Here is a 25,824-nt window from a genome sequence, read left to right as displayed (position 1 = left end):
TTTGTGTTCTGTTTTGTTTTAATGGTTCGTTAATGGAGGAGAGGATTCCCGGCACACTGATAGGAGATGACAAGACTACTGCAGCACCATCAAAATAAATAAAAATCAATAGGTTTTCTGCTGGTGTTGGCTGTAAAAGAGAGCAAAGCTATTTATCAAGTCTGACAAGGGGTCCAGAACTGCAGGATCATCACAGGCACCACAGCAAAAAGAAGAGGAACAAAATAAGAAATACTAAATAGGGAATCAAAATTGGTACAGCAAGATCACTAACATATCAGCTTGTTTCAATACATAATAGCTGAGGAGAGCATGACAGGAACACCAGGAAATACATCTTTTACTTAAGGGCCTCCAGGTATTTTACTTCAACAATACCTCATGAATTACATCTTGGATCAACTTTCAGTGGTTGGTATTATTCCTATTTAACAGACGGAAGTTGTGTCATGCACAGAGAATTTAAGTAGCTTCTAACAGATCACCCACTGGCAGCCAGTGGCAGAGCTGGAAGAGAAACTTCTTTGGTCTCCTGCCTCCTATCTCTCATTTCTCAGTGCTCCCATAGCAATGGCACTATAAGGTCCATTCAGCGGTCTCACTGGAAAGAGCTTATTATCAGATTTGCTACCAACTCCAGCGGCATCTCATGTGGGATGCTACCAAATCTTATTGCACGAGCAAGCTTAGAAGTCTATTGAGTTATGCTGTGCTCACCACTATAGTATTTGAATGTAACGTTACCTGGAGCGAAACCTTCCTTCAGTTGGAGTGGACTGCTTTACTAATCTTTACATACTCTTTAGAAAAAGAAAATTAAAAAGGGAGAAGACACAATGTATAGGAATCCATAAAAGCAACAGTCAAACAATACACAGCTTTTAAAGAGAAATTGAGGAGACAGAGAGAGAAAGATGGAGAAGATGCTAGAAAATCTTGAAAAATGTTAGGAAAACAACTCTGTGTACATTCAGCAATCACTACACTGGGTACCCAACAGCTCTATAACCTCCACTTTTAGTTAATTGCTCATAACTTTGCAAACTTCAAAATTTCTCAGATCAACTTTTCCTCATTCGGTGACTGGCTGTTGGTGATTTTTGCCAAGCTAAGGGGAAATTCCTCAAGCTTAGTGAACTTCTCAGTGACACTACACTGATTCTGTGGAAAGACAAGGGCAAAGTACACCTCTGTCCCCAGCCACAGCAGCTAGATGCCTCTGTGAGGCATTGTGGGTCAAACCTTAGCAACATATATTAGCTCTGTCTTGGGTTTTGTCCTCCAGCAGCCAGGCCAAAGAGTGGATGACCAGCTTCTAGTTTGTGCTAGTGCTGAAGCTGTCCTTTAGCCTAGCATTAGCTTCTTGTGTTTCTGAAATGGAGATATCAGGAACCTACACTCAACTCTCCGGCCGTCTGTGCATCTGCTATCTGAAATGATTGCTATGGGGAGCAAAAGGAGTTGTTAACATTTATTGCTCTGTCACAGACCAATAGCTCCCAGTTCTCTCAGAGCATTCATATGGAGAAGTCTATGTTTGGAGTAGCACTAGGGGCTGCAGCATGCAAGGGGAACCACGCTCAAAAGCTACTTAGGAGGTCTGCAGTCTCCAGCATCACTGGGGAATTTGCATAGAGGAACAAAGGCAAAGCAGACATCCTGAGTGAACAGAGAGGAAGACTTTGGTGTGGGGTTTTGTCAGAGCTCAGATCTCTGTCACAGGAATCAATGTCTTAGAAGAAATGAGGAATGTGTCTAGCAGTATTTATAAATATGTATGAAACAACATATCCAGGTTCACATGCAATACATTAATACCAAAACTAGCTTATTTGTAACTCCTCTGAGGTAGAGATGAAGAGTTTATTATAATCAGGATGTCTTCTACATAACTCCGAATACTCTGTAGTAAGACCAATACTAGAACATGATATTTTTATTTTCGCGCTGCTGTAGAGGTTCTGAGAGAGTACTAAAATATGGGAGAGTTAAAAAGTGAGATCATAATTAATGAGCATTGATTTCCTTTGAGAAGTGTTGGTATGGCTTCTGAATTAAGTAACAGCAAGAGAAGCACATGGACAAGGACTAAAGTTGCGTTAACTTCAAATTCCAGGACTGTTCATATATTTGGGTAGAAAATGAGATGCAAGGCAGAGGTGTGCATCCATTCAAAAAAGGTTCTTAATCTCATATGGACTTACTGCAAGCACTTCTCTGTGTAGGGATGGACAGTCTTCTGGTGAAGCTATGGGACAGAGGAACAAAGTTGAGTCCTTCAGAGAGACCTTCCCCACTCCTCATTTTCCCACTTTCTGTAGACTGGGAGGAGAAAATGACCATTTCCAGGTCACCCTGAGCCCACACACAATTGCACCCTTTCCACAGAGTTTGGAAAAGGCAGCACAAGCAAAGCTGATTATCAGGCTAAAAATAAAGATCTCAATTTTTGCACGTGGGATGGCTACCAGGCACTAGCCAGCCCTCCAGTTTACCTCCTACCACTACTCCTGCGATGCAGCTCCATCACCAAGCAGTGCAAAATGAGCACCATGACTTCTCCTCCCATCCCAGTTTAATCGGTCAAGCCTTGCAAACCCGTGTCTGCCTGGCCCCAAAGCACGATGCCCAGGGCCTCCGCCTGCTCACCCTCACCTCTCTCTTCAGTCAAGTCTGCCTGGCTGGTGCCGACAGAGGTTGCTCTCCACAAACTGAGAGGAACGCGGCTTTATCTTTCGTTAGTCCACCAGCAAAGAGCCAATGACCTGCAGTAAGGCAGATTAATTTCTGCTAGGAAAATGCAAAACTCTGCTCTCCCCACCATGCCATGAGCAACTAATCGCTTGCATATTTAAACACCCTCGCCTCGCTAAAATTTTGTGATGGAGCCGGTGACAGAGCAAATGTCGGGGCGCATAACCAATGGCATTGTCAGTCGTGATTAATCAGCATCTCCACCAGGCTGGCGGCCAATTAGAATTTACCATAATAAGGAGGTGACAGGCGGCGTTGCTAAGCGACCGCTGTCTATAGAGCTGGGAGAGCCAGACACATTTAGATGTTACTGTGGATTTCGACAGCGGCATGTCAAAACAACACAAGCGTCTGCCCAGTGGAAAATTTTACAACCCAGGACTGGGCACCAGAGTGAGGCATGGTTCCCTTTCAGAATAAAATACATAAAGGAAGAGGTGTTTTTTTGTAGTGGGTTTGATTTTTTTTTTTTCCTTGAAAGAAGACTTTAACCAGTCAATCATTTATCTGCGTTTAATTAAGAGATATCGTGTCACTGGAATAGGACTTTGTTACTGGGTAATGTGTTCCCATGGCTAAGTAAATGCTGAGACATTTATAGGAAATTAGCAGCAGGTCAGCGCAGAGACATTTATTTTCAGTCAGAGGTATTTATCTGGCAATGACATTCTGTTCCAGTGACTTATTTTATTATATGAAAGGATTAAAGAATAAAAGGAGGAGGGGAGGGAAGGAGATGGAGAAATGAAAATAGACCGACAGCAGTTCCCATGTTAACGTGAGAGCTGCTGACTCTGCAAATCACAAAAAGCTATGTTCCAACTGGGAGCAATAACCTTTCCTGTACTTTAGTGTACTCCTAACAGGGCAGCAGAGAGGAAGGTGTAAGGGTCCTTTTTGAGTTTGCTACACTTTCGTGGACAAACTGGCTTATATAGAGAAAGACAGAGGATCATATCCTCAGATGAGCTATTCTGATTTTCACCAGTTTATGACTTGGACCACACCGTATGTATGCTCTACTGCACGTGCTCTTCAGGTCTAAATAAACTGGCACAAAGCAGCAGGTTTTACCTATCCTTAATATGGACCTATATAAAGTAGATGCCTATATAAAGAAAATTATTATGCCTTCTAAATTATGAAATCAGCACTCTCTACACCTTACCTCTTTCAGTTTGGTATCGCCAAAGGCTGGTGTTAAGAGACTCCGGACATACTTCCATCTGTCATCACGAAGACAAAGGATGCTGTCGAGCATTGGCTTGGAAATCAATTTCGGCTTCTAAGTCAAAAGAAAACACAACTCAGTTTTAACACAAATTAAACTAGAACTACCCAAGACTCTGGAACTTGGAAAGATTGGCCATGAATGGTGTTGCACTGCTGTCCCCTGATGAGAGAGGTTTGAATCAGTCCCAAACACCAAGCTAAGCATGGATGAGGCTGAAGAAAATTTCTCTTTTGCTGCACGCATTTTCTCTTGGGCTTGTAAAAGCCCCAGGACAGTCCAGTAACATCTTGCTCAGACTGTTTTGCTTCTGCCGAACCATGTTCTCCTGTGATTGCCAGTTCTCCTTTGCTGAACCCTGGCTTCTTTCATCCCTTTCTAAGGTGACTAGCAAGAGGACCTGTCAACACTCCCTCTCCGTGTGACATGAGTGCCAACGCACCACACGCGGGTGTCAGTGGGGGACACAATTTCTGCTGACAGCTGGTATGTCAGACTGTTACATGCATTTTAAAAGTCTTCAGAAAATATATTGAATAGAAAGCAAGACCCAGTCCTTACTGTGTCTTTAAGGAACTCTCATTAAGAAGTTGTAGCCTGGGATTCTTACAGCTTCAGCAGTTGGTCAAACATAGTAGTTTAAAGCACATCCCCATGAAGTTCTGTACCAAGATGACTGCTATGGATTTGCTAAACTTTAATCCCCCCACCAACTAAGAAATCTCTATCCAGAGGATAGTGATACTCACCAAGGAGTAAAACAATAAAAAAGATGAGAGAGGATGTATGTCACAAACAACACAATTACACCTGAAAGAGATGTCAGGCGATGTCCAGCCCCATAGCAGAATCTATTACAGCTTATATTATTGCCAGGGAACATTTCCTGATTGTTCTTGAAGGCCTCCAACAACGGAGATTCAACAACCTCCCCAGGCAAACACTTCCAGTGCTGGACTTCTTGTACCACGGCGGGACCATTTCTCTTGCTGTAGTCTTTGGTCTTTGTGCTATCACAGGCATAGAAAACAAGACATTCTCTCCCTTTTCGCAGCAGTCCATATATACAGAAGTCTATAACAACCACTAGTCATATTGCTGCCATCAGCTGAGTAACACCAACTTGCTCAATACATACTTATCAGTCATGTTATCCTGAACCATTTGTTCAGTCTTGTTGCTGTCCCTCTGCATACTCTTGTTGATTTACATTTTTCTCAAGGTATAGTCCCTGTGACTTGATATGGTACTCCAGACAAGGAAGGGGGTTTTATATTTCATACATTCTGCAGGCTATATTGCTCTCTATTCACTCTGGAATACTACATACCATGGCATGACCATGTCAACTCCTGTACTGGCTTGTGGTTCTCTGCAACTCTCAGACTTTTTTTCTGAATAATTACTCCCTGGGAAGTTATTCCCCAGCCTTTATCATTAAAGTTGGTTACTCCTAAGAGTCAAATATAGAACATGTCCTTGTTGAACTATGACCTTTCTTTTTATGATTACTTCTCCAACTGATCAAGACCACTTTGAATTGTAGCCCTTTCTTTCATAGCATCTTTCATCATTACCAGCTTAGTGCCTTCCATATAAACTGTTATCGCACTCAGTGACACCATCTAACCCATTAATAAAAGTACAGAATAGCACTTGCAAAGAAGCCACCTCTGGGATCCTCCCAGCCAATGTTTCCCTTCCAAGTGTGGACTGTTCCCAAACACTTTCCAAGTCATCTTCAATCAGTGTTTCAGGTATTGTACATCAATGTCTTCCAGACAAACCATCCTAAAATTGGTGGGCGGGGGTGAAAGATGTACATTTCTGTAGATAGCAGGCTGTACAGAGACCCACGTTTGTGCATGTGAGATCCTCTGGCACCCAGGCCCCTGCCTACCTGCCCAGGGCAGCAGTGGCAGTAAAGTCCCCCATATAACCAGCAGCAGCAGTATTCAATTTACCGGGAAAGACCCAAACAAACCAAAGACACTTCGGCCTTCCCAATGCCATCTGTTCACCCCTTTCACCCTATAACATTTTCTTTCAATCTTTCTTTCATTACTAATGTACATGAAAAATGAGTTCTTACCACCTGTTGCACACCTGGATAATTTCACCTCATTTTGTGTCTCAAGACTTTGGATTTTATTGTCCCTACATGCTACTTTTTAATCTTTTTTTTCTTGGAAATCTGACCTACTTCCCACTCTGTAAAAAAACTTCTCTTCAGGGGCCATGAAGAGCTGACAATTTAGCTACGCTGGTCTTCTACTGCACTTCCTTAACTTTCCTCCTTATTGGAAGAATTTGCACTTAATATCTTTTCTTTAAGGAGCTGCCAGCCCTCCTTAACACCTTTTCCCTTTACACTTGCCAGAATCTTGCTACACCGCATAAGTTTGTGAAATGCAGAAGCCTATTTTGTACTGCAAACCGGCTAATGGGATAGTTTTACATTCCCAGCAACACCGCCCAGTGTAGTAAACTAATGTCACTGAGCTGACACTACAGACCAGCTTTGAGCAAACATGAGCTGTTTTCAAGCAGAAGAGTACATAGGAGGATATTAAGCTGAAGGAAGAGACTGACTTAGGTACTCTCATCAGATAACTACTGTAAGATAAAATATGGGCACATTTTTAATGTATACATAGACTATCCATTATTGTGCAGTAATGAGGAAAACTTGGGACACGCTGCCAAAGCTGAAGTGGTTTGGACTGTTTTCTCTGAATATCCTCTTTAAATAAATGATCTGTTTTCTAACTTGTCAGTAGGTATCTGTTTTGAGGATCAGAAGTGTAGCTAGAGAGACCATCACTCACTGCCTCCTTCATTATAATTATTCAAAGGCATAGCAGAATCGGAAGAAAGAGGCTCTGGACAACTGGAAATGAGCATCATCCTTGGAGAAAGTACTGGATGCTCCGTTCTGCTCTGCAGTTCTTCTGTGCTGCTAGAGAAGCCCTTTACAATAAATCTTGACTCAGGTGGTCACCAAATAAATATTCCTTACTGGTCTTCAGTTTCAAGCCCCGAGGCTCAGATTGAAAAGCTCCTGAGCACTTGCTAATGCCATGAAATCAACAATAGGCGATGTGCCTTGATCACACGAAATGCATTAGTCTAAGAAATCAGGTCATTGAACTGGGCCTCCAAATTAGCAAACAGTCTTGGACTTGTGCTTCAACCACCAGCCTTCACTCCTGATTTATAAAGTGGAGATACTGCATCACCTCCTCAGAACTCCTAATGATACATCAACATTTCTGAGGCACTCAGAAACTACAATGAAAGAGCAGAATAATAATTCCCACAAGGAAATGACCGTTTTTGTCTTCCAAGCAAAGTTTGAATAGTGTACAGGAAAAAAAAAAAAAAAGGAAAAAAATTATAGGGCAACACTTGGAAAAGTATTTTGCATCCGCTCCTAAATTGAAGGCTGCCCAATCTGTGCACTCTATAAGACAAACCTCCTCTGGAAGACAAGGCTCCACTTAGATAATAACAGATGTGATACAAATCTGACTACATTTGCCTTGAAAGCAAACCCCAAACATTCACACTAAAAAATGCTCCTAATTGCATAAAGACTGTATATAGCACATCCACAGAGAGCGGTCCAGTTACTGAACAAAAAGCCTGTTAATTATAATGCTATAACAATGACACTAACCATAGCACTGCCTTTTTAGTACTCTATGTCAGTAATGCTCCCCTAACATATTTTTGGTGTGTATAGCATCATATACATATAAACGCTGCAAGGAAGGAAAGACAATTTTGGCCATAAATTATTTTACTCTGTCTCTTTAAACTGGGTACACAAAAACATGCATATGTTTATTGGAATAGCATCAGTGTGACTGACAGCGTACAGCGGATTTCATTTATCAGGTTTTCCTTATCATTTCTGCAAACACTTTCCTCCTAATTGCATAACCTATGTTACAGGTTCATATAGCAGGAACGAAAATGGATTTGGTATGAGAATAAGCCTGAAGTGTCTTAGCAAAAGATGAAGTGTCACCTCTTTCCAAATGGACAAAGTACTAGCTGTATCTGGGAATTCTCAAGCCTATAAAAATCACTAAAAAAATTATCATGGGAGGCAGCTGCAATATTTTCAGGGGTGGGGTTTTGCTTTTTAGGTGGGGAAGGAGGTTGATTTTAAGTCAAATGCAATCAGACTCATATTCCATCTAGCATTAACAAAATACTCAATAACTGCTCTGCACTTCCTTCTCCTGTGTAATCAACCATTTCTGACCGCAGTACAGTAATGCTGCATGAAAACTACTGGCAGCATAGTAAACTGCTGCAGCATACCTGCAAGTGCTGCTGAGTTCCCACATTCGCAGACATGCAGACAAACAACAAAGAAAATTGGAGGGATTTGCTTCCAACTACATCCTTTAAAACACCAGTGCTTTTAAAACAGAAGACAAAATAATGTTTGCAGATGAGCAGCATCTTTGCAATTGATGCAAGAGTTCCCTCCTCATTAAGCTGTTCCTTAGGCTGACCCTTCAGACCCAGTTATTGGCTTGTTTGTCCCTCAGTCCATTTGGCTTGCTGTGTATTACTAAATGATTCAGGCAAGCAACTCTTGTCTGGCTCTGAGGCCAAGTGGTACAGGACACCTCCTGTCCCTGAGGTTAAATCACTTTTCCGAAAAGAACAGCCATATGCAAACTGCTTATGGTCGTGGTGCATGTTCACCTCCTGAACTGTGCCTAGACCATGCATAGGGGACAACTAATCCATACAGGACAAAACCACGTTAAGCAGCATGTTAATATGAACTTCTGTAGGACCTACTCATGCACTGACATCCTGTCCCTGCTTTATTGTGGAGTATAACTGTAGTCTTGTGTGATTCATAAATCATTTGCTCCTTTCTCGAGTTTGTCACTAGCAGGCTAGACTGAACCTCTGGCAGCCAGCAACAACTGCCTGGAGAAGGAGGAAGGGTAGCAGCACCATGATGTTCCCCTAGAAACTTTCCCTTCCTCCTTTGATTGAAAAGTTAGGGATGAAGGTTTATAACCAGCAGAAGAAAGTTAATGCACTCTTAAAATATCCTGAATAGGTGAATCTTCAAAGAACCTAAAGGGCACGTCTAAAGACCTTTAAAAACCTACTGGCCCTGAAACCTACAATATAAATCATTCACCTCCATAGAAACAGCTGCTAATCTATCCACGTGCTTTGACAACACAGCAAGAAATTAAACTCTATAAAACAGCATCTCAGAAACTTTTTTATCTCAGACTTAGACTTAATCATAGCCTAGTGCTAACAAAACCAACCAAAAAAGATTTACTTCTGCTGAAGCCAGACCTCAGCAATGAAGGCCTGGTGAGATTCAAACACGGAACTAAGCTCTAGAGGACCCAAAATTCCAGATCCTAACAGTAACACTAATTCTGGCATTAGTCATATCCAGCAAACACCATTCATCTTCACGTAAGTGCTCAGCTTTTTTCTAGCCCTGCAGGCTTTGCATGATCCAGCTTTAACTGGAATCCCATGCCCAGCCTCCCCTGAACTCTAGCCCGAGTCTCAACCCTACAACCCATGCTAATGAGAGCCATTCTCTCTTCTCACCTCCAGCTTTTCTTCTGTACCCAGGGACATTGCAGTATCCAGGGTTAACTCTAGCTCTGGGTTCCGCCCACCCTTTTCCCCTTTGAGGAAATTTTTGAGGTATATTCCCCATGTGAAGGGTCATCCTTCTCCCAGCCCTCATGCATATCATGCAGTACCTGTGATAGCTCTAGGGGGAATGGGTCTAGGCTTTCTCTCCCTGGGTGAGCTTCAGAAGTGATTGAGCAAGCAGCAGCACTGGCACATCAGTGTGTTCATTTGTTCACTTCTTATTTTCAAAGAGGGTTGCTGTCTTTTTCTTGCTAAAAATGCATTTGTGATTAGGTATTGCCATCCTGCTTAAGAAATTTCATTTTTAAATTGAATTTAACGAAATGAAATTTCATTTAAAAAGAGAAAGTTTGTAGCACGAAGACAAGACTCTATCCCCATACCTCAGTCAGGAATTATTCATAAAATATTTTCATAAGATTACTTGTTCAATCCCTCTTGATTGACAGGTCATCACCACCAGTTCAGTCAGCAGGTGGAACCACTAAGCCCATGAACTGCTCATATGGTATTTTATCCAGCCAGTGGCAGTGGCATGACACTTACAGATCAGCATAACACTTCCTATTAAAAAAGGAACAGAAAAAAACCTCTGAGATATCTCCAGGAATACATCTTACCAAGCCAGCAGTAAGTGGATCTTGAAAGTGGGAAGACAGAAGGTGCCTCCATGTATTAGTTTTAAAAATTCGCTGTTGGTAAATTGATACACTATCTCCTTTGAACTTGCTTAGTGTTTTGTAAGAGGAAAGAAAGTCATGCTCGGTTCTCCCTGCACCCATGACTTTCCAAGACACATTGTATAGTGGCTTCCAGTTGAACCAGAAGAGCACTGTGTTGCCCGTTTTCAAAAACAAAACAGAGTTCGTTTATGTCATATACCCTGTGGTTCATCATCATTTCCATCTAGCAGGTTCTTGCTTACACAGATGTTATAGCCACATCTCTTCAAACTGTGTATCACTTTTCTCTTCAAAAATCATCATCGTATTGGAGCAAGACTCAACTCCTTACCCAAAGACCACAGCCTTCACAGAAGGCAAAGGCCTGGCATTGCCCATGGAGTGCCATGCCCCACTGTGGGAGACCACTGGGTCCCTCCCACCTTCTGCTCTGCTTGCAAGGCACCTCCCACCCATATAACACCAGGGGCAATTGCTACACACAGGTGTTGTCTCTCCCAAAGTAGGCTCACTCTTAATTTGCTTTTCCAAAACTCCATATACAAATCCCCAGATGCTGCACACCACACACTGCTGCTCCCAGGTGAATGAAGTCAGTCCTTCCTTGCCCATTAAAACTACGTGCACAGATATTTCTTCACAAATACTTTTCCTAAAAACCTCCCAGATGATCATTAACCCTGCTGATAGTCTATTACACTTTTTTCCCCTCTATAAAAGTCCATTTAAAACAACTTTGATTTTAGTATCTATGATTTAGGAGGTGTTCTTATGGCTGCAGAGGGATAAAGAAAATCACCACACTAATTCTAAAAAGCTTATGTTGCTTTGAAATTTCATAAAAGTGTCTAGTAAAACTTTTTAGCTTAATTTGAAACCAACATGTTTGCGGAGAAGGGGAGAAAATATCCACACATTTTCTATTTCATTCTTTTAGGTTCTCCTTGGTCATTAAGATACTTCAAAAGAGTGTTACAAGGTAGAATTGGTTTCAGTGATTTCAGCAATTGTCTTCTACTCTACCATATAGATCAGACTATACAAAAAGGATCTCCAAGCCCATTCTTTTGTTGTAAAGTCGGGATCTTCAGCAACTGACTAATGGCTACTGTTCATCATTACTCATTGGAAAAATGGCACAGCAAACACCAGCTTACAAGTAAATACTGGCTTTCTTTCCTCTCTGTGGCAAGCAGCCTGGAAACATCTGTTCTTGTCTTTGCAAACATTCTCTTAAGTCATGGTTTTGTCAACAGAAACCAAAGCGAGTCATTGCAATGAGGTAAATATAACCATTCATAAATGCTAAAATAAACACATATGGCCTCCTGCAGTTTGACCCAGACTGATGCAAGTCACACATCATTCCATTTGTTGGTGCAAGCAAGATCAAAATTAAGTCCACACCTTCATCAGTTCGCATATGGCGGTCTGTTTGCATATTTGGAGTCAAAACAATCAAACCAATTAAGAAATTTTTTACTATTTATTAATAGTGAGTTTTGGTATAACAAACAAATTCAGGTTGTACTAGAGAACCTCTGCTCTACGCACATTGTTCTGCTGGGCTGAGAAGCACTTTTTAAACACACAATGTTTAAATCTACTTTCCAGCTGATGTAACTGGGCTTTTTAATGTTGGGTAAAGTCATAAGACTATTAAAAGTATCTATGTGCGCTTTTCCTAGAGGAAAGGTTGAGGACCAGAAGGTTCCTTTTACAGATTGAAAAGAGAATTTGGAGAAAAACAGTTCCAAATAACTTTTGCTACAGATATATCCCCATGCCTTCAGTCATTGGCATACATAGGAATGGCAGGCAATGTCCATAAGAATTTAGGCTAGATCTTTCCATTACCCTGGAACATTGTATTCCACAATCCGCTCATTCAGAGACATCTCTGTAGCAGCCTTGGAGATTCTGAAGAATACCAAGAGAGACTGTAATTACTATCTAGCCTCCCACTGCCTGTCCTCTAGGCTGCTGAACCCTGTTGTAACCCTGACTCAAATGCCTTGGGTATGCAATTAGATACCTCAGAAGAGGATTCACCAAAGCTGGGAACAGAGTTGTCCAAGCTGCCATGACAGTAATGCAGGAAGGGTCCCACACCTCCCTAGGGCCTTGCCACCTCGCTTCTCATTGACATCATAACACAATGCGCTCCAGAAGAGAGGCCACTATAGCTGTGATCAGGGTTTACTCCCTTTGTTTCAATTGAAAAGTGAAGGAAGTCATGGTGGTTACTTCCTTTCATACCGTCACTGAGGGAACTGAGCTCACACATGGGAAAAAAAGTTGTAATTCCTTCCTGTGGATAAAGATGGGAAGAAAAGTAAGAAAATAAGAATAATTAAGAAGGAAGAACTATCACAGCAGGAGTACAGACTAGGGGAAGGTGCAGGGAGGGATAAATCCTAAAATCTCCTCTCCTTTCCAGGGAATATTTAGGAGTGAACTGAGACTGGACTTAGAGCATTCATTTCCCTTGTGAAAAGGGTTTTAGTCCCAGTTCCTCTCCAAAGTCTGTTTATATAAAACTATGATTAGATAAAAATACATGAGTAACATTTTGCAGTAGTATCTGAAACCTTGGCCTCCATGATCCAAGATGACTGCTCTATAAGGCTGCAGTCACTCACTAACTTCTCTACCATGAACACCAAGGACCACATGGAATGAAGAGTAGCTTCAACACATAAGGCTGCAACTGCATCTTCCCCAAGAATCACTATAGGTTGCTAGGCAGAGCACTTCCCAGAGAGATGAGATGAGCATCCAGCAGAAAAATGTATGAAAGCCTTTCTCTTGCACTCTGGGCATTTCCCCTTTTCAATGGGGACTGTATTGAAGAGGCATAGTTCCACCACCTCCTCTTGTGACTCGAAGAAATAAGTTTGCTGCTGCTACATTTTCTTCAGAGCCTGAACCACCAGCCAGTTTCTAAGGTACCTGTGAGATCCATCTCCTCTTGAAACATCATATTCATAGGTCTCCTAGGTTGGGCACAAGGTAGGTTTCAAAATTGCTAAGCACTTTGGCACCAAAGTGCTTCTGACCGTGCTTAGAAAAACAATTGCAGGTACCTGGGAAACCTCAGTGTTGAAATCACCAGCTCCAAGTGACTCAAGGCACTTCCAAGCATGTGGCATGGCTGAGCAAGAGTTTTTAACCTTTATTTTCAACTTAAGCTCCTTAGTTGAGTGTTAAATGCTTAGGACTTTCTGATTACTGGCAGAGGCAAACTAGCCAGGTGAAGGGGATGCTTAGCAATGGCTTGGTTTAAAAATACTACTTGTAGGAAAAACTTTTCTTCAGAGAAGAGGATATATAAAAAATGTCACTTTTTCATCTATTTCATATTTTCCTGACAATTTTGGTTTGACCTCTTTCACTCAGATGTTGTAATATAGAAATAAAACTATAAACAGGCCAGTCTAGCTTAAAAATCTCAAAGCACTGAGAAACACTAAAAGTAAACAAGTGAGTAAGTAGTAAACTATGACCAAAAGCAGAGAGTCTTTTCAAAGGGTTTCTATCAATCTTCCAAGTTGCTGTGTAGCACCTAAATGTTGTTGCCTAATATCCCATTCCCTGTGTGACAACATCCTGATATAGAAAATATACTTCAAACTGTCACTTATCTAATTTGAAACAGAACATTTGGAATCAGAACTTCAGGTCAATGATCTCCAATACACACAAAACAACTCAAGGAAAAAGTATTTCACCTTTTCCCCCCACAACACCAAAATAAAAATTTGAAAACAACGTCAAATGAAGCAAATAAAAATTTGCTTGTGAAGACTCCTCATGGTTTTCAAAAATACAAATGAGTTCAAGATGCTATTTAAATCAAAGTACTGGAAGAAAAGGGCTATTAAAAATTAAAAACATGGATGCAACCTCCAGCTCAGGAAGTCAGCCATGCACAATCAGATGTGAGGGGGCTATTCTATAGGAAATACCACTCTGCACTTGCCCTGTTCTGCTCTTTCTCTGAGCATCTGTTGCTAGCCAAAGACAGAGCACTCCCTGCCCAAATATGTCTCTTTTTATGTTAGTTTTCCTTTGAAAAGTCGTTCAGAAAGAAAACTCCAGGTCAACTGTAATGGCAGCACGACAAGCTGTCAACAAATTACATTTGCAATATCTGCTTAACTGAAGAATTTGAATTCCCTGCCTGCTACTTCACAATTGTTTCTAATTACATTAAGTGTATATTTACACATCAGGGAAAAAACCAAACTTCGTGTATTAAGATCTCCACATCTATCTGTCAAAACACTAATGCATTTTCCTGATAGTAGTAGCTGCTTTCATTCCTCATTTATTTGTCCCTCAAGAAGAGCTAGGCTATAAAACTTTCTAAGTAGTTGCACAGCACATTTCCAGGATTTTATCTTCCAAGATCTCATATTTGTGGTTATTTGTCTGGTTTCAATCAAGTAAAAAAAAAAAACAACAAACCCTAATTTATCAAAGCATGTCAAAACAGGCTTATATGAAATAGTGTTTGTTCATTTGACTCTCACAAATTAATTTAGGCACATCAAGAATTAAGTGTTTGTCATAAGATGATTTCAACAATAATAAAGTACTATTGCGTACAGATAATATTACAGGACTTGTCACGAGTTCCCTGGAGCTCGCAATTTCAGTAAAACAGCCTCACTTCCCAAACAACCTGTAACCAGATTGTTCCTCACATCACTATTACTTGATTTCTTCAAGGAGAGCAGCTAAAATGCTCCTCTGAGTATCAGCAAGTACCTCGTTCAAAATAAATTAACAGTATCAGCCACTTTTGCATTCTCAAACATATTAGGCTTGTAATAGTAAGCAGTGCGGATCATGAAGCGTAAAGCACATCACCATATCTTGTCATCTTAAAGAGTTCTAGGATAAGATAAAATTTAAAAACAACCAAAAGCCTCACAGATCGGAGCCCCCACCCCAGAGCTCATTGATCCCTTTCTTCCAAAACAGGCCTCCTTCAGGAAACATAGCATTTGGAGAGCCTGTTTCACCACTCCATTGCTTCAGTTTCACTGCGTTAACACTGTGACACACAACTAGAGGGATGGGTCAGATCCTGAATTCTCCTCCATTATGTTGCCCAAAAAGCCAGTGCTAGTATTTCAAGCACAGACAAGCTGGAAGCTCAGCAAATGCACACTAGGACAGAGCGGTATTTGGGATTTAGATTCTCTTTTATGGAGTGCCCAGCAAAGGAGCGTGTGCCAGCCAGGAGAATGAAACACCTGCCACCTTTCACAGAGTATTGACCCCACAACAGCCAGGCACACACACGTAAAGGCAATGGGGAACTCAAGTGAAGGTTGCCATAGTTCTGCCTGCTGGGACTTCCCATCTGAAGGAGAAGAGGCCTCACTCTCTAGAAGACCATGCGTCAGTGAAATTGCCAGGCTGCACCCATACTCAGCATGCACATCACACCTAGCATTTTTGTAAGTTATCAGTATCTGCACTTCCAAGCCCAGCTTTACTGGTGGGTGGGAGAGTGGGAAAGGAAGAGGTGGTAGTTTCCAGCCACCAGTGCTGGCCAGTGCAGCATGCGCTCCCACATCACAAGAACTCATTTTGCATCTGCACAGTTGCTTCTCCCACATCTGAGGTCTGTGCTGAATCCCTCCAGCATCCAACAGCCTGAAAAATAAAAGGGATCTTGAAATTGAAAAAAATAGCTCTCTGCAACATGTCTAAAATCCTGCAGAAATTTTTCCTTAGAATAAATCTTAACCCTTGGACCAGCCTAAGTTCTTACAGCCAAAACTGACTGTGCCCTGCCAATATAATACAAAAGCTACCATGAGCACCAAGGGAACAGTTGAAAAAAGTGAGGAAATGACAGCTGCCCCACTTGGCCACTGAGGAGGGAAAAACCAAGGCTACACCACCCAGCATCCAGGGCATCCAGAGAGTGTCTAATCTGACATAGTGAAACACTAATTAGGGAGGTGGTGTTCCCTCTCGAAACTCAAATCAAACATTAAACAAAATAAAACCAGAGCTGGTTAGAGAAACTTAAGTAAAGCTGCATAGTCAAGAGAAACTGGAAATACTGCAAAATCAATTTGTTTTTCCAGGTTTTCTGGAATGAAAAATGGAGAAAAGTTCCACAAAATATCTTTTATATACGTTTTTGCAACAGAGTAACTTTACTTTGCTAATTGAAACAACTTTGACTTTAAATTAGAAGCTGTGACTGAAACAAAATATTCTAATCAGCTTTTTATTTTTATTTTGGCTTTTGACTCTTCAAAATCAGCCCCAATAGGAAACATCTATCTTCCACACATTTCCTAACCAAATCTCAGAAAACATTAAGAGGTATGTAAGGTATACATTTTTTTTAATTCTCCACGCTGGCAAAATAGCATGCCATCTATTCCTACTGCAGTCGATTACGATTATATTAGGAGGAAATTGAGAGAGCGAAATAAAGCGTTAAAAGGTTTGAAAATCTTAGACTGAGTGCAGTCTTTGTATCCTGAAGCGTATGCAAAAATGGGTGCAATTCTTTAGTTCCACTGTCCTATACTATTTTTTCCCACAGGATCTCTCTTTGATTTTGCAAATCTAACATTTATAAAGAAAAGAATGTTCTGAAAGGTTTTAATATTACACACAAAACCAAAACTTTCATGTGAAATGAATCACTCACAAACTCACGATTCTCAACCTTTAGACATAAAGCTCACATGACAACTTGTAGAAGTCAGTGATCTGTAGAGCCCTGTCACCAGAGAGTGATACTAGCAAGTGAATTTTCTTGTTCTTTAATAATTTTTTTTGAGTCTGTGTTTACTGAGGGGGCTTATAAACTTAAGCAGTTTGGTCAGATTTTCAAAGTGGTTTTTATATACAGCCCTTACACTAGAGGGAACAAAGCCAAAATCAAAGAAAAAGACTCTGGGTTTATTTTTCCCCACAGTGGACAAACAACCCTACCTTTCCCCTAGGCTTCTTCTCTGAAATAATGAGACCATTTTGACTGAAAAATTCTAAATGGAAAACACTAATTGAAGCAGATAAAGCTTGATGATCTACTGAAAGGTAAACATTGTAATGGAAGACACTGGGCAACTTTAATTATAGATATTACCATTGCCTCTGCTACAATGCAGCTTCTTTGGAACTGATGAAATACAGCATATTCCAACGACATTAAAATGCGACTGAAGGTCAACGACTGGTTAAACTGGAATGTTTCTGAGCCATTGTTAAATTATTCAGAATTATTTTAGGAAAGCTGCATAAAAAGTGCAAGAGTGCAGTTTTAGCTTCATCTAAATGCGCATACTGAAAATGGAAAAGGAAATGGGGAAACTGTCCTTTGCAATTGCCAGGAAAAGAGAAAAAAAAGGGTATCTTCTGTATCTTTAACTTACAATTAATTTAGCAGAGGAGAACAGTGCAAGATAGTTCTTGTTTTTACCACTTATTTCCCCAAACCCTTTTCTGCAAGAGCAAGCGTGAAAGGAAAAGAGGAAGAATGGGACATTATTTTAGTAAAGAATGTAGTTATTTTGGGTTCTATTGCTTAACACCAGCGAGAGAAGACTGGCAGGAGTAAATAATTGACAATGATCAACCATCTTTTGCTTTCTTTTGCTGCAGGATAACTGTTTCCTGATCCTTGTATATATCTGTTGCTGCATATGTACCCGTGGAGCTAAATGGAGCCTCCTCTAATCATCTCTGAGCCTTCAGAACCAGGTGAATCAACACGAAAATGAGCAGTGACCTGGTATGCTCAAAGTAGGGAGCACTCGTTTCGCTTGAGAGGTGGGGGCAAGCCATGCAGTGTGAAGACTTGAATTTTACACCCCTCCTCCTCTTTCTTTAAGTGTGGTGAATTTAACACTGAAGAAAAGTCAGTGGCACTGGCAAGTGCTCTGCAACTTTCCGTGGCTGTGGTCAGCAGCACTGCATGCACAGCGCAGTGCTTCCCCAGCACCTGCATAACACACTGCAGCGTGTTCCCTTCCTACCAGCCAACTATTTGCTATCAACTATTCACAACAAATGGTGCCAAGATATGTGGTTGCTATATAAACAAAGAAGAATTCTCACTAGAGACTAAAATAAGACCTGCCAACTCATTTTTCACTCACGATCCAGAAGATTTATAGCTGTAACACACTGTCAGTGGTAAGGAGAGCATCGTCTCTATAAACGCCCTTTCCCATGGAGGTTTTTCTCTTGCAGAATGAACATTACATAGTCTACGATCGCAAGCAAAAAAGCAAGATGGCAAAAATTGTTGCTTAGAACAAATCTACTGAAGTTAATCGGTAGGTAATTTTGTAAAGATCAGAAGAGAACTTTCCAGGCTCTGGTCAGAGAACCACTACAAAAACAGCTGCATCAATTTAAGATGCTACTAGCGCATTAGCTGTTTGCCACCCCTCATCTATTGGAGATTACCACCATTGAAATGGAGCTGGTGGAGAGCCCTTGTGAGCACTCATCATCTGTTTCAGCGCCAAGTCAGCCTGCATAGTTTTGAAAAAGTCCACATTGATACATAAACCAAGATGGATTAGTTTCTGAGCTGAACCAGATGAGGAATGCTCACACGATCCATTTTGCAGGCCTTGCTGTGGGAATGGTAAGTCCAGATAAGACATCTTAACAAAAGCTTGTTAGCATCACACTAGATAAGAATGTTATCATTATTAAAAAAAAAAAAAAAAAAAAAAGAAAAGGAAAGGAAAAAACCTTTCATATATTTAAGTTCAAACATAAACATAAAGGCAGGTAAATGGATTAAGCTATCTGAATGAATGACTAAAGAGAGAATTATTCTATTTTTGAGATGACAATACTACTTTTAAAAGACTTAAAATGAAGAGCAGAGTCTTGCGAGGATTGGGATAATAATGCCCATGTGTATCACATTAACTCTCACTGAAGAGGAATGAACTTCACTTGCACATACTCAAGTCCCCAAACATAATTCCTATCACATTCAAAACAAAATCCTCATCCATGAAAAAAGTCACCTGCTTGCATAATAGTTAATAGAAAGGATTCAAAAGTGGTGATGGGAAACTGATTTGGAGCCATTGGGAGAAATGACGCCCAGATGCACCATCTGGCACTGGAAGTCACCACAGCAGTGGTTGCTGGAGGCTGGGCAGATAAACCAGAAAGAAGATTACTGTCACTGTCTTGCTGTTATGCTAGTCTTTTGACTTCTGCTGCTGGCCACCTTTGAGAGAGGACACTCAGCTAGGCTACACAGATCTTAGGCATGATACATGACAACCATTCAAACTATCATATATTGCTGTGTCACATCTACTCCAATGCTTACTGCTGAACTTCTAAGCTTCTGGGTAAATGTAAATCACTTTTCTGTGCTGTGAAACATCACTTGCATAGACCTGAATGGGTTCATCTATCATGAGAGGCTTCAAAAGGACTTTTTGTCCATGAGCAGGTGAGTTATCTCCAAATGTGGATAAAGACATGAAAACAAAGCAAAATACTGGGCCTGAACTCCAATTGCTCAAGTATGTAAAAGAAGGCCAAGTTGAATGTTGTGATCTGAGCTTATATCAATTCTGGAAAAAGTGACAAACTAATTACTCTTCTCCTAACAAAAGCAGATTGGGAAAGGCAGGAATCAAAGGACATGACGCTTTACTATATGTCAAAAATAGGGAAAAGGGAGAAAACTGTAAACAAAGCAACACATCTGCTATTGACAAATAACAGTTTCAGAAGTCAGAAATGAGGGACTGTTGAAAATCCATGCTATTAGACTGAATAAGCTTGAGAAAAAGATATCCGCACAGCATATGCCCAAAGAAGTAGGGTAAGTTGAACTTCCCTTTAAAAGACAACAAATCAACAGAAATCAAAGGTCAGGACCAGCAGAGACCAGCATGAACTGCATCTCCACTCCACACGTATCATACCTACTCGTAACAGTCAGCTAAGGACAGGATTAGATAAGGAAGAAATACTGTATTTAAACAGGAAAAAATATTTATCAATCTTAAGTTTTCACATATTTTATCCAGCAATAAAACATGTTCTTTAAATAAGGAACAGAGCCCTGGGAATAGATAGCCCTTTCCTATCTCTAAGTGTTGTTTGTCTTCAGCATTGCAATATTAAAAAAAAAAAAAAAAGTGCTGCAAAACCTGTAAATAAATAGCCAATGTAAGTTTGATGAAAGATTGGCTCAGAAGACTGCTTTTGGCCTGAATAGAAAGATATGCTTTCATCCTGTTTTGACTATACTTATACATTTACCTAACATAATTGGATGTAGTTAATATTGCAGGAGCCTTCAAGCAGCGCACATTTCCCTCATTAGTGGGTTTAAAGCCTTAATGATATCTCCTGTGCTGCAGAAAAGCCCAATGTAGGCTTTAAAAGTGATTGGCAAGTTTCAACAGGAGAAAAACTGGGGGAAGGGAAGGCAAAACCTAATAAAACTCTGATCTTGTTTTCTTCAGTCGTTTAGAAAAGGAAATTTTGCAAAATGATAGAAGAAAGAAAAAAAGGTGAGGATAAACAAGCCAAAAAAGATAATTTCAAAAGCTGATCTTACAGTAACTCAAAGAAAGACGTGAAAGAAACAAGGAGTGGATAGAAAGAGGGAATGTCGCTTCACATACGTGCAACGCACTATGACACATACATACATAGACCCACACAAACTCCTTCTGACACAAATAAGTGCATACGTACAGAGTGTTGTCAAGTTAGCATCTTCCTACACCTGCAGCAAAACTACCTTTTTGTAGTTTCATTATGCAGCACTCTTCCCCCCGCCCTTCAAGTCTCAATAATGCTGGCAGGGAAGTCTTGCATCTAAGAAACAGAATGTCACAATATACCATTAACTAAGTACATGCAAAGGGTTTGGGGTTTTGTTGTTTGTTTGTTTTGTTTTTGTTATTGACTAATTTTGATCATTTTCCAAGAACAGAAATTTTGCAGGCTGGTTTAGTTTCAAAAGAAGCATAATTATGTACAGCTGTATTCAGTATTTCTTAACTGCTTTGAACAATCAGTGAAAGGGAGATTTGCACACATTATCAGCCACTATCATTAGTGCTGTAAAGTACGTAATCCATCTGGTGTTCTGGTGTCTACCTAAGAGCAGGTACTGAACCAATGATGGCTGCAGTATAATAGCGTAAAGAAAGAGCATTAAAAATGAACAAAACGACACAACAACCCTAGTTGTTTCTTGATACCAGATTGTCCTTGTGTTTGTGTTCCCCCATGGTTTTGCAAACCATTTTTATACGTATAGGCGTGAAGAGTAGAGAATTAAAAATGTAAATTTCATCAACATGCAGTTTTGCAGTCTTCACATGGGAAGAGGTAGCAGGGTACCATGGTGATGGCAGCACTGCAGCCCATTAATAAACCAGAGAAAGACTCAGGGATAGATTCAAATACTCAGACCCATGCTGAAAAACAACTCGCTTCATAATAAATCCTGTAAAAGATAAGATGACTGTGCATCTCAACATCAGCCGTGGTCTCAACCTACTGATTTATCATGTCTTGATGGGGGGGTGAGGGAAGAGGAAACTTGTTTTTAAGCCTTCTAGCCTCCTTACAGTCAATTGCATTGCTTTTATATTGCCAAGGTTTATGGCCCATAGCATCTGAAAAGAGACAACCCATGTCTGGAAAAGAGAAAAAGTGGAAAGTTTTTATTCTTGTATTCCATCTGTGTGTAATCCATCTGTTTCCACCATCACCACTAGCCCTTCATACAGGAGGGATCAGCTGGTTTTATTTGCTATCGTACCTGGAAATGTGACATATATTAGCGTTCGCTTACTCAATTAGAGATTCATGAATCTTAGGCAAACAAATTCACATAACCTACCTGGACAACAATATATTAGCCAGTTAAAATAGCAATCTCAAAAGAAGCGTGGCTTTCTCCAAGTCCAACAACCGTCTGACCACTGCTGGGTATATTCTGACCTCTTCCAGGAATGCTCCCTCCAGCCACAACAACGCAGCAAACCCTCCTCAAACAACAAACCATCTAAGTAATCACCCAAAGAAAATAAAATGTCTGTTAGAGGTTCTCCTCTTTAACAAAGAGTCTTTCCAAGTCAGTCAACTTGACCATCCTTAAACTAATTGGACTTAACTACAGTCAGTGTTTTTAGAGGGGTTGCTTGTAAGCTGTTCCGTGGCACTCCAAACGTTATCAATATCTTCCTAAACCTTCAGAAACTCGTATTTATCAAATATTTAGATATGTGAGAAGAGACCATGTAAGGCACAGAAAAAGAAAGGCTCTTATTTAAGGGAAAGTCCCCATTGTGAACAGACTATTAATAAACATACTTAGGTAAATACACACTAATGACCCTCTGAATTAAATGTGATCTAAGAATGTGCGTAGAAGTAAGTACATGCTAACATCTTTTTAGGCATAGTAGTCAGCAGAGCCATATGTCAGGTGTTCAAGGTAGGTACAAATGAGCTTTCCCACCTTGCAGGACAGAGATTTCACTTGATTTCCTGTTCTGAATTAGAATTACAAATAAAAATGACAAACTTAAGAGAAGATAATCCTCAAAATACATTCAATTGAATCTGTTAATATTAACTTTACTACTTCAGTTTTTTTTAAATACTTCAAAATAGAAAGTTACTTAAAAGGTAAAAAAAAAAAAAAAAAAAGAGCTTTTCAATACAACGTTTTCCTCTACATTTCTGAAGCTTCTTTTAAGAATAAACAAAAAAAACCCTCCCACCACAACTATTTGAATTAGCAAATAAACTAAATCATCAGATAAACTAAACCATCAGTTCTGAAGCACTAACATTCACTAATGATAATGTTCAGCTGGAAATTCCCAACATACTCTTTTACATTTGTTAAGGTGACAAAGCACTTCCTAAATGATTTGCCTCTGTGAACACAGGAATTCTGTAGCAAAGCCAAAAACTGAGCTCAGAGCTTCTAAATCCCAACCTAGAGCTCTAATCACAAAACCAGACTTCATCTCACTGGGATCCAGAGGATCAGGTGGTTCCCAGAACACAGTCTACTAATATGTTAAGTCTTTCTTTAAAGCTAGGTGAAGTCAAAGTCTGATTAATTTTACAGTCAACAGCAGTGATCATTTGACATTAGTTTTTTGCTATTAGCTGCAGTGTATGGGGAATAAGGAGCAATTTGTTGTGCATGCATAAAAAAGACATACACAGTCTGAAAGAAATGACCCTCTCAATATTTATTATTTTAATTTTAAAGTGTCTACTGCAAGCATATGTACTGCTACTTTAAAACATTTAAACAAAAATGGATTTAATTGCTCAGAGAAATTAACCGGCAATCTCTGAAAGCAAAAAGAAGAAAGAAAAAAGAAATTCAAAATGAAAAGCTATTTTTACACATTGACCGAGCTAGAAAGGTATCCTGGTATGTCTAGAAGACAGCTATAGAGGCACAGTGGGGAAAGAAACAGATACGTCATTATGGCTGTTGAGCCAAGGAGCTCCTGCTCCGGCACAGCCCACTGAGAACCATCAGGTCAAAACGAAGATAAAAGCCCCTGCTCGGCTCCCTGGCAGAGACTGACACTGGAAAATCTCTCAGGCATCTGGGCTCACATGGCTGTACAACAGCACCCATAAAGATGCAGTCAAACAAATTAATATTAAACAGTTAAGTGCTATACAGCCAAACACATTCCCTGCTAGCATAATTCCCCTTCTATAATGATGTTGTACCAGCCAAGATTTCAAACCAACTATGATCTAGCAGCTGTAGAAAACTGCTAGGCAAAAAAGTAAATCTTAATAAATTCACTGCTTGGACACCTTTTCATTTATCCTCATAAGGCACAGAATGATTTTTGGAAGCACTGAATATTCTCAGCTCAACGAGACTGAGCCTGATTGTACGTGTGGCAGGATCGACACTTGCTTGAATTTGTCCTACAAAGTCAGGGAGGGAGGGAGGGAGGAGAGAGCATCACAGCTCTGTATCACAAAGACTCGGGTGTTCAAGGCACAGTCTGACATCAGGCGTGATGGCTTTGCTGCATCAGGAACTGAAATGTCACCATGGCTTGTACAAAGAGGCACATTTTGTGACGTTTCCATAATAAGATATGGCACAATTGATGTCCGCAAGGCTCTAGTGAGGAATAGAGATTCAGCATCTCCTCAAATCACAAAGAGACCCCAAATCAATGTGTGTGCATCTGTATGCACCCATAAATATATACAAATATGCACACATGCAGGTGAACAACTAATCCTGGGACATGTTGGCTCCAGAAACGTTATGCTGGTCACCTTCCATGTCCTATGTGAACCCAACAAAAATCAAGATGAAACAAGATGAAGGAATGAGAAAATGAAAAAAACATATCTAAAAACACTGAGTCAGTGAACAAATTTAAAGCGCATTCCTTTCCTCTGCTGCCACAAAACCCAGCTTGTTTTTAAAACTAAATCAAATTATTAGCACACACTGGAACATCGCTTGTGTACTAAACCATCCCACTGAACAGTCATTTTAAAGGCCGGAAACATGAAGATCTCATGATAGATATTTCACCATTTTTTCTCATTTGTTTGAATCATTTCCCAAATATTGATTTACTCGCTGTCATACTGTGTGTCACTAGTGCTCCAAACCACGCACCCATGCAAAGGTGAGCCTCCAGCAAAGCACACTCATCTTCTGTTTACAAACTGAGTTCATCGCACTTTCCAACAACAATTTGGAAATAACATAAGAAATTCACATGAAAGGATGACGATGCTGGCATTGACACAACCAGAAATAATCTCAGGAGATTTAATTTGAAGAACAGAAACATTTTTAAACCAAACAATCAAGGGTACAGGGTCAAGACAATGCGTCTTTTGGCAACAGTACACAACTCTTCATTCCTTAACTATTTTTATATGACATGTCTCCAAATGAATATGTTAGTGGGTTGATTTTTCAAAACAAACCCCATATTTGTGAGAGCAAGACTGAAGAAATAGCCCAGCCCATAAGCTGGATCAGACTATGGGTTTGGATACATAACTGAATTACCATTGTTTACTGAATGCCAGCATGTCAGCGGGGCTGCTGCATACAGGCAATGCCTGTGCTCTCAAAAACCAAGGCAGGATGCATCAAGTAAGATCTTGCACAAGACATGCAAGCAACCCTTTACTTGCAAAAGGCCAAGAACACATACACCCACACACAGAGTCAGTTCCTGAGGCATCACTTTGAGCTGTTTGAAGCAAATTGTACATCCCAGCCCTGCTCTGGAGACGCATAATCACTATCAGTCAGTGTAGGGTCGTCTGAAGTTAATGGAAGTACGCTGATTTCAGCTGGCTGAGGGCCTGACCCAAAATTCACAGAATTACAGGATGGTTGAGTTTGGAAGTGACCTCTGGAGGGCACCTCGTATCAAATTTGGACAGACCTTTTGATAGAGCAGTATACAC

At 40.4% G+C, this 25,824-nt stretch overlaps 1 protein-coding gene across 1 annotated transcript in view; it reads right to left on the bottom strand.

Moving 5' to 3' along the window:
• Positions 1 to 25,824, bottom strand: part of TBXAS1 (thromboxane A synthase 1) — a 229,291-nt gene that overhangs the window by 96,269 nt on the left and 107,198 nt on the right. Inside the window, exon 5 of the mRNA XM_086468110.1 lies at positions 3,923 to 4,039. Coding sequence (XP_086324236.1) covers positions 3,923 to 4,039 — 117 coding nt within the window. The remainder of the gene's footprint in view (positions 1 to 3,922; positions 4,040 to 25,824) is intronic.

The sequence above is a fragment of the Leptosomus discolor genome, chromosome 1 (genome assembly GCF_034619465.1).
Source record: "Leptosomus discolor isolate bLepDis1 chromosome 1, bLepDis1.hap2, whole genome shotgun sequence".
NCBI lineage: Eukaryota > Metazoa > Chordata > Aves > Leptosomiformes > Leptosomidae > Leptosomus > Leptosomus discolor.
Note: the sequence above shows the minus strand (reverse complement) of the source record. Positions and strands in the feature narration are given on the sequence as shown.